The sequence below is a fragment of the Rhea americana genome, unplaced genomic scaffold, assembly GCF_003343005.1.
Source record: "Rhea americana isolate MKP2758 unplaced genomic scaffold, rheAme1 scaffold_382, whole genome shotgun sequence".
NCBI classification, from domain to species: domain Eukaryota; kingdom Metazoa; phylum Chordata; class Aves; order Rheiformes; family Rheidae; genus Rhea; species Rhea americana.
In genome coordinates this window covers 486,287-495,403 of record NW_028186515.1, presented here as the reverse complement: position 1 = coordinate 495,403, position 9,117 = coordinate 486,287, and the positions used below count along the sequence as shown (strand labels likewise).

The 9,117-nt window shown below is 42.3% G+C and overlaps 1 protein-coding gene across 11 annotated transcripts in view; it reads left to right on the top strand.

Moving 5' to 3' along the window:
- Positions 1-9,117, top strand: part of UBAP2L (ubiquitin associated protein 2 like) — a 32,819-nt gene that overhangs the window by 698 nt on the left and 23,004 nt on the right. For 6 of the 11 annotated variants that reach the window (XM_085313354.1, XM_085313350.1, XM_085313353.1 and 3 more), the window contains exons 2-7: positions 3,406-3,535; positions 4,118-4,195; positions 4,632-4,766; positions 7,708-7,876; positions 8,219-8,314; positions 9,046-9,091. In XM_085313354.1, coding sequence (XP_085169480.1) covers positions 3,446-3,535; positions 4,118-4,195; positions 4,632-4,766; positions 7,708-7,876; positions 8,219-8,314; positions 9,046-9,091 — 614 coding nt within the window. In that variant the 5' untranslated portion in view covers positions 3,406-3,445. The remainder of the gene's footprint in view (positions 1-3,405; positions 3,536-4,117; positions 4,196-4,631; positions 4,767-7,707; positions 7,877-8,218; positions 8,315-9,045; positions 9,092-9,117) is intronic. The other 5 variants (XM_085313357.1, XM_085313356.1, XM_085313358.1 and 2 more) reach the window with 1 other exon arrangement.

Sequence of the window (9,117 nt, the reverse complement as noted above, 5' to 3'; positions counted from 1 at the left end):
GCGCCGGCCCCTTCCCGGCGGCACCGGGCAGCGCCCTGGCTTCGCGGCCGGGCCTCTGCGCGCTCCGGATCCTGCGAGCTGCCTCTGCGTCCGCGCCGGTTTGAGGCACTCTCCTCTCGTGTGCCCGTGTCCGCAGTCTGTCGAGCGGTCTGGCCAGACTTCCTTGGTAACGCAGCACGTCTTGGTGATAAGCTCAGCTTCTGTAATGGCTTATCTTGGAACCTTCAAAAAAAAAAAAAAAAATAACAACAACAACAAAAAACCCCCCAAAACAGCAAACTTGTATTCTTGTGTTCCACACATGTGTGCGTTGCTTGATTTGCAGCTGCCGTGCGTTTACTCCTGGGCAAAACTTGCAATGCTGATAAACCATCCCGCTGGCTGTGTCTGTATCGCGCTCTTTCTGGTGCTTGTTGTCCCCCACAGTGCAGAGTGGCCATTCTGAATGGTTTGTCCTCTCCAGTCCTTTCACTTAAAACCTGAGAGCCTTTTGCAAATGTTAATTAAGCTTTGGTGGAGGGGTGTGGAAATACCACTTTTCTGCTTTAACAGATAAGGGAAACTGAGGCTGGGCTGTGACTAGCGTAGCATCACCTGGCAGGTCTAACAGAACTGGAAATAGCAAATGTCATTGACAAATCGTTGTTCTAAAATTGTAACTTACCTGAAATTTCTAATAAAACTAACATTTTTGTTATATTTCTGTATTACCTCTTTTTCTAAAGACTCCACATGGTRCTTAGTATTTTGTGTAGACAAGAATCTTTTCTACCTAGAAAGTGAAAAGCAAATAGTGATTTAGTACGAAAAGGCAAAGAGGTATCTATAAAATAYGTTAAACTTACTTGCAGCTTCTTTGAAGAAAAGGTTTTGTAACCTGTAGCTGTGAAATTTCTTGTTTTCCCTAAATCGTGTACAAATGTGTTGCTTTACAGTTGTCTTCAAATATAAAAGTCGGCCTGGTGTAATGTTATTTCTCTAGTACGTTTCATTCAAGAACTCACTCTGATTCTCTAGAACTGCTCTTTTTATTGTGTGTGTCTCTGTATATTTGTCTGTTTTTTACTTGTGTTTTTTTTTTTAGAGGATATATGTAAAACAGTTTTGGTAAATACTTGTTTGAGCCAGATGTTAAAATTGAATTATATTTCCTTCTGTGCAGTAGCAGTTCAGGTCTCAGAATAATCAGCTAATATTTAAATGTTGCTCATGAGCTGTACAGTTAAGGAATAAGTTATCAGTAGACAAGACTTCTTCCCTCAAAGAGGCTTGTGGGGCATTGCGTGGACATGCACACTTATGTTAGGAGGTGCCTATTTTTTTTTCTTTTTTACATGTTTTTTAAAAAAATACTTTATTGTTACTAAAATGCAGCTGGGGCAGGAGCAGAATGTGGCAGCTGTTGAACAATGCCCAGCACAAAGGTTTAGGACAGCACACTAATAGAACTATATCCTATTGAAATTGCAGATTAAGTTACTGCAAACATGCAGTATTGCTTCCCTCTGGGCCTGCAATTCTGCTGCCAAATTGGTTTAATATGACAACTTGTTTGTATGTGAAATACTTAGAACTGGAAGAGAGGCAGCAATTGGGAGCAAGAATTAATACCACGGGGAAGAATCTCGTATCAAGTGTGGGAGGGTTCACTACGTGTCCTAAGAGGCTTTTTGTTTCCGACTTTGAACATTAAGGTTTGGTACTCTTCMTTAAAATTATTCTTTGTTGCATGCACCTTATGCTCTTGTTGAATGGATAGGTAGCACAGATTAATTTCTAATGAGCAATTTCTAATTTTGAGTTGTAGAAAACTGTATTTTTAAACTGCCATGAGGCATGGGTAGCCCCAAAGGGTGAATGTTTGAGGCTTTGTGAGAAATTATAGGAGCAATTGCGTTTRAAAATTTGAATACAAATGAACAATAGATGCTGATGCAAGCTGGAACAGCAAAATAGTGTTGTGTGTATCAAGCTGCAGTGCAGAGGTGATGTTAGGGTCTTCGTGCTCTAAAGGAGAGGCTTCTGAACCTTCACTAATCTTTCTGCTCATGAACTTTGAAAAGAAAGAGTCCCCAATTTGTACAGTGCTTTTTACTAATGCTGCTTTTTAGCCTTTCTCACTTTCTTCCTGCTGCACGCTGGATCTTGCTTTCTTCTACAATATTGATCTTTATAGGCAAAGTTTCAGATCATGTCCTGGCAATTGGGTCATCTTGCGCAGGTTTCCCTCGGCCTGCATCTCCCACCTACTCAGAGAATTCTGTATGCAGCACTAGCAACTGGAGTAGAACCTGTTGCTTTGGAGGAAGGTTTATTAGTCCTATTAACAAAATCATAAAATGTTAAGTTTGTAATTATTTAGTTTTCAGAGGCTCGTTAATATCAAGCCCTGCCTAGTGCCTTGGAACGTACCTGGCATGCCTTATTCTTGAGAAATTTTGGGGTAGGGTAAGATTATTTGCTGTCAAATTCATTTTAACTATCAGTATTGGAACTTCCTTGGTGTAAGGTTATAAAATTTCACTTGCTTATACTTTTCTATGCCCTAAACTCTTATTAGGATTTTTTTTTTTTGCATCAAACACATAACAATATTACTAGCTGATACTTCTTGTTGAAATCTACTTCATTTTTGTAGCACTTCTCTTCCACTCAATTTGGAGCATTTTAGAGTAAATTTAACATTTCTAGATCTGGTTAATAATTGAGATAAGCAGAAATATGTCTTTGCACATGGACAGTAGAATACTGTATCTCACGACATCCCATAAATCAGTAACTCTATTGTTAGAATGTTTTTGCTCCCCCTATCCTACTTTGAAGGTGAAGGAAGTAGGAAGGGAAAGAGAAAAGCAGTTAGAAGTTCAGTTGATAGGTTTTGAGGCTTTTGAGATGTTCTACTTTCCAAGTGAAGTTTCTTTGGGGCTTTTTAAAGTGTTTTGAAGTGTTCCTTGCTAGAGCTCATTGCTCTAACCTCTTATGGCCCCTTTCATGGCAAATTCGTGCCAGTTCATACACTTGCTTGTGTTTTTAGCAGTGAATCATTAAACCTTTAAGACAAAGTACTTCTGCTCTTAGATCCTGATTGCTGACATCTGGGTGCAGGTTGTGTAGGTAAGGTGGGGGAGATGAGGTGATAATGTTTTGTTTGCAATGCTCTACTTCTGAGATTGTGTGTTAGTGATGGAGATTTTTTTTTTTWWWAAAAAAGACAGGTAGCCTTTTTATCCTGGATGCATGTGGAAATTTTATGTTGGCCAGCAGTGGTTTGGGGGAGGCAGAGGGGAGGGTGAGGCGGTGATGGCTTTACTTGCTGTCTCGCCCACTTTATTGTTCAGTCTTGGTGCTGCCTTTTGTTTTCAGTTTCTAACAATCTGTTCTCTCTTCTCCCCTGATCCACCACAGAGTTCTACCTTGTAAATACTGTTATTTGTATATACTGTAAATGATGACATCGGTGGGCACTAACCGAGCCCGGGGGAACTGGGAGCAGACACAGACGCAGAGCCAGACACAGCACAAGCAGCGGCCGCAGGTAAGGGGAGCGTCCATGGAAACCAGCTAGCTTGGAGGTGGAGCTCTTACCTGGCCCAAGCATTTGTGGCTAAGAGCTGGGCTTGGCCTAACGAACTCCTGGAACCACTTCCTGTGTGCTGCAGGGTACTACTCTTAGAGCAGGTTAATTGGGCTGCCTCTGACATGGTGAGATTTCTGCATCAGTGTCTCCAGGTGGGAGCTGGTGCTGAAGCTCTTTTATTTTTTTTTTTATCTCACCATTCCATGTTTATTTTAATAAATGCAAGTGACTGAGAAGCTGTGTGCAGAGTTTGCCATGACATTTTGATGGTGTTAAGATCTGTCTCAACATGGAAAAATAGTTTAGGTTACAGAGAGGCTATCCAGTGGTATTTCACTTCTTCTAGATGTCCTCCACTTGTTSTTCTTTTGTGCAACTTTCTTTCTGAAGAGTTCTTCTTTCTGACCCGCATTTGCACCTTTTTCTTCATCGTATTGATTCCTTTTCAGTGTTTTTTGAGAAGCTGCATGACCTTTGGAGGATGGTTGRTTTGAAATGTGCTACTCTAATGGTTCTCTTTTTTGCATTCGATCTCCTTAGGCCACTGCAGAACAGATTCGACTTGCACAGATGATTTCGGACCACAATGATGCTGACTTTGAGGAGAAGGTGAAACAAGTGAGTATGGAAAGTGGGAGCGAGCCCTACTGGGAAGGCAAGATCTGTGGCRAAAGTACAGTTAATGCTGGGTAAGGTAGTGGGAGGGAAAGAGGCTGCTATCTGTTTCTTGTATTTCCTGGGGTAGGCCTAATTTCCAGGGGCTGGAGAGTCTGCTGGCACTCTGAAACAAGGAGGTTATAGGTTAGACTGTGGTAAAACACAGTAACTCGGAAATTCCTACTCTCAGTTCTGCGGATTAACTTTTCATTCTGGGGCGTAATTAAGCTAGGGTGGGTAGGGAGACTGCCAAACCCTGGTGTGTGTGTGTGTGTGTGTGTGTTTTTGGTAGGATTTCTGTTTTGGGATTAAATTTGAAAGCCCTTTAAGAGATCTGTAGAGATCTGGTGCTTTGTTCCTTTGGAATGTGTTGACTGTATTGTCATCTTCTTTACAGCTGATTGACATCACAGGCAAAAACCAAGATGAGTGTGTGATTGCTCTGCATGATTGCAACGGGGACGTTAACAGAGCCATCAACGTGCTGCTGGAGGGCAATCCGGACACGGTAGGATTGGGTCCTATAAATCTGGTGAGGCCTAGTTCAGTGTAACTGCCTATTTGGAGACAAGACCTACAATAATGTCTAGACAACCAGAGCCAAAAGGACTTGTTAGTTTAACAAGTAGCATGCAAAGTGTGATCRTGTCCTGGCTTCTTAATGTTGATGTTTGTAGTTTTGCACAAAATATGAACATAGCCAACAGGCCCAAAGGAATAGAGGGGAAAACAGAATAAATCATTTACTTCTATTCCTTTTGAATCCTAGCACTTTGACACAGTACAGTGGATCTGTTTTATAGCAACTGGCCATGTGCAAGCGGTCACACTGCTGTAAGTGTGAAGTAACCAATCTCTTTTTCTGTGAGGGCTAACTGACCTCAATTGACTTGTGCGTGTGCACATCCATGGTTCTTGCCTGTTAGTGTTGGAGTAATGCAGTTGTGTATCTCTGGCCCTGGATGTTCACTTCTGGTACTCAGTAGCGCACTGGCTGACTTGTGTGCCATTGTACGCGCCATGGTTTCGTGGGCCCCTTTGCCCCTCATGTGCCTCTAGTGTTTTCTGCTGAGCTAGGCTTGACTGCTGTCATTCGTACAACTGCCTTAGTCAAGCTCAAAGTTCTTGCTTGGAAGAAACCTTCCATATGACATATGGGATATCTTTTCTTTTTTTGGCATAGGTAGCAGAGATGCAAATTCTGTTACAACCTAGTAAGAAGCTTGAGTAGAATTAACTATCAGATCCTTCCAAACTGTGCTGCTGATCAAACTGGTCTCCCCTGGCATGTTGAGATTGACTGACACCAACTGAACTCTGTCTGTAGAGCTGCGGCTCTAAATATCACTTCAGAATGTTATGTGTTAACTCTACCCCCTCACCTCCCTGATTATTAGCTATGCACTGAGACTGAGCTGTCCAGCTCTTCTGTCTACAKTCTGTGTAATGCAGCTCCTTTCCATCGTCAGGCTCTGGTGTGCTTTGCTAGCTTTGGCACAAATTAAGTTCTGCACAGCATGTATAGGGATTGCTGCCTTGCCTTCAGAGAGCCATAAGTGTTTATGGAGCAGCCTTTTCCATTCATAACTGAACAAAATAACTATTGGTTATTTGTAAAATCCTTTTGGAAAAGGGAATGATATGAGTGACAATAGTTTCCTCAACAACCCTTGTAATCAAGAGCTTCTGGTTTAAATGACAAACCACTACTGTCCTAGCAATTGCATTTCCTAGATGAACACATTTCTTGTGAAAATAACATTCATGATAGCGTGCAGTAAACAGCTGCAGTAGCAGCATCTCCTTTATTCAAGCAGTCGAAACACTTGGAGGCATGAGATGCAGTTACTGCAGAAGATTTGTAGAGACAAACAGTGTTGACAGAGTAAAGCCCTCCCAGTGTCTGCCACTTCTTTAGTCTGCAGTGCCATGGGGGGCCTGCAGGTTGGTACCTGCAGCACTGGGCGTAGTCAGCTTCTGCACTGTAATTGGTCAAACTTCTTGAAGCTGCTCCTGGTCTGGGTTCAGCTTGTGCAGCAATCCTGTGAAAACAGATTGTGTGATGAAACGGACTTGTTAATGGCTCACGTACCCCTGTGCTAATGGCAACAACCAATCTGCCAAGCTAGTTACTTGTAATTCACCATATTTCAAGCAATAAAGGAGCTGCCATGATCTTAGTGTTGAGTTAGATTTGGCTTAACATTACAGTATTCAAAGTAAATGTTTTCCTAAATTTCCTTCTGAGCCAGATACCTATGAAGAGAGACTCCAGAAGCCTTTGGTTTGAAAGGCCATTTGTGCCTGAAAGGTTTTTTGTTACTGTCTCTGCCTGTTACCTTTCAAAACCAGCTGTTTGCTTGTCTGCAAGTTATGTTTTCAGGTGTTTGTCAATGACTTGTGACTATTTTTAATTGTTCTAACAGTATGTAGCATTGGTTTAGTAAGAATGTGAAGTCACTGCAGACTGTCGTAAAACAAAACTCATGTGGGACCATAGCAGTAAGCTGGAGAAGCATTTAGCTTTTTACAGTCGAACTTGGGATGACTTGAACTTGCCCACTGGATAAATTCTGAGATAACTTTCTCCCTATGATCAGCATATTCAAGGAATGGGTTCTGCCCCATAGAGCAGTGGTTTTCAAACTGATAAACATGCCTCTGTGATACTCAAGTTGCTTCAAAATGATACACTCCTCTGTTGGCTGATTGGCCTCACATCTTTTGCATAAATATGTAGCCCAGGGATACTGGTGCTGTTGCACCTGCTGCCACTGGCTCATCTTACACAAACTAAGCCTGAGGTTCTTACCCTGAAATTGAAGTCTAAACAGATACTACTTCTAGGGTTCTTTTGCCCAAAAGTGAGGTATTCCCTTTTTTTCACTTGCAGTTCAAATATATTTATTTTGTTGTTTTTCAGCAATCCTCTAATCCTTTCTTCTCTGGCATATAGCACAGATACTTCTTGAAGCCTTGTGGTAGTGAAATGGAAATAATCCCTGGAGCCTTTACAAAAAGTCCTTCTGCTTTTGAGAGAATAGCTTATCCTTAAAAGTTGACTGCAGAACATCACGGGCCATTTACCTGGGTCATTTTGAGAGCTCCTCAAAACAGTGACCTATGTGAAATAGTTTTATTCCCACTACATAAGGTAAAGCTATCCACACTTGAAACAATGAGCGTTATGTCTGCTCCAGTCTCAGAGGTTAAGTAGATTATTGCAAAAATGGAATAATCCATCTCTTCTTCCTTCAAACTGCCTGCCGGTTAACTGCAAGAAAGCTTTCCTTGAAGGAAAGAACTACAATAGGTGTATGCAGGCAGAAAGTTTTCTCTAATAAAATGAGACCAGAAACATTTTTTCCAGAGTCCCTCATTATATTCTTTGTAGAATGTTTAAGTTTGTATGTCTTTTGCATCTAGTATTGATCAAACTATGATTAACTACTTTCCCTTTTGCCAACCTTTAGCATTCCTGGGAAATGGTCGGGAAGAAGAAGGGTGTCTCGGGACAGAAGGACAGTGGACAGACAGAACCCAGTGAAGAAAGCAAAGAAAACCGGGAGAGGGATCGGGATTTCAGCAGACGACGCGGTGGGCCACCAAGGCGGGGGCGAGGTGCCAGCCGTGGAAGAGAGTGTATGGACCTGCCCTTTAATAGCAACTGTAACTGTGCAGTGCATTAGGTGCCTCAGTATGCATCGTGACGGATTAGCAGTAAAGCTTCTAGGACAGGCAAATGTTTTTAAGGAGAATCATCCTTCTGTGTGTGTATGTAGAGGCCCATTTAATGCTCTCCTATCTGAGATGATTCCATGGGTGACGCAATCAATATCACCAACTTGGACAAAATAAGTTACAGAAGTGTTTGACAGCATGATCTCCTGCACGACCAGTATATTTTAGAATTCAAGATCTGGCCTTATAGCCTTCCTAAAGCAGGATGAATGTTGAAACTGTCTTTGCATTGTTGTCTTTCAGTTCGGGGCCAGGAGAACGGACTAGATGGTGGTAAGAGTGGAGGATCTTCTGGAAGAGGCACAGAAAGAGGAAGACGGGGACGTGGCCGAGGCCGAGGTACACACAGGGTTTGAAGTCAGAGGGTTGGCAGGAGAAGGATTGGGTTGATATACCTCTCTCCATGAATTTTAACAGCCTCTTGTATGAGAGGGTTTGCCAAACTGAAAATCAATACTTGTTTTTTCTGTTCTTGTCATTATACTTCGTACACTACATGTTTCTTCCGTGTTTTGAGCAGGGCAGAAACAGTAACTACTTCCTACATCCAACCCCCCCTGGAGTTGAACTGAATTTTAATCTCTCCTCGTTGTAAAATAAAAATAATGCATAACGTGGCTATCTGGCAGGTGGGCAGATTGCCTGTTAGCAACAGAATCCATATCCTCCTAGTCCCTRGGCTCATGTCTCACAGCACCATTACTGTGCAGAACACTTGGTTTGGCTTTTAAATACTAAGGATTTCATTTTATCCATGAAGCCTCTGCTGCTCAGGAATTGCTGCTTAGGACACAGTACAGGAATCAGAACCTGGAGTCCAGTATTTATGCTTTGTGACAGCTGGAAACCTAATCTGAGTCTGGAATCATGCATCACYAATTACACCCTGAGCCAGCTGAGGTCATTTACATACCTGTAAAGATGATGCTGGAAGTCTCATCAGCTCAGGAAGATCCTCGTCACATTTATATTCTGGGCATCGGAGCTCCATATGTTGTTCTAATGTTTCTTTTTCCAGTGACACAGAGCCAACAGAGGTGCTCAGTGGTCCATATGTACATATTTTACAGGTGGCTCTGGAAGGCGGGGAGGAAGATTTTCTGCCCAAGGCATGGGGTAAGTTTCACTGACAAAGCGCAGGC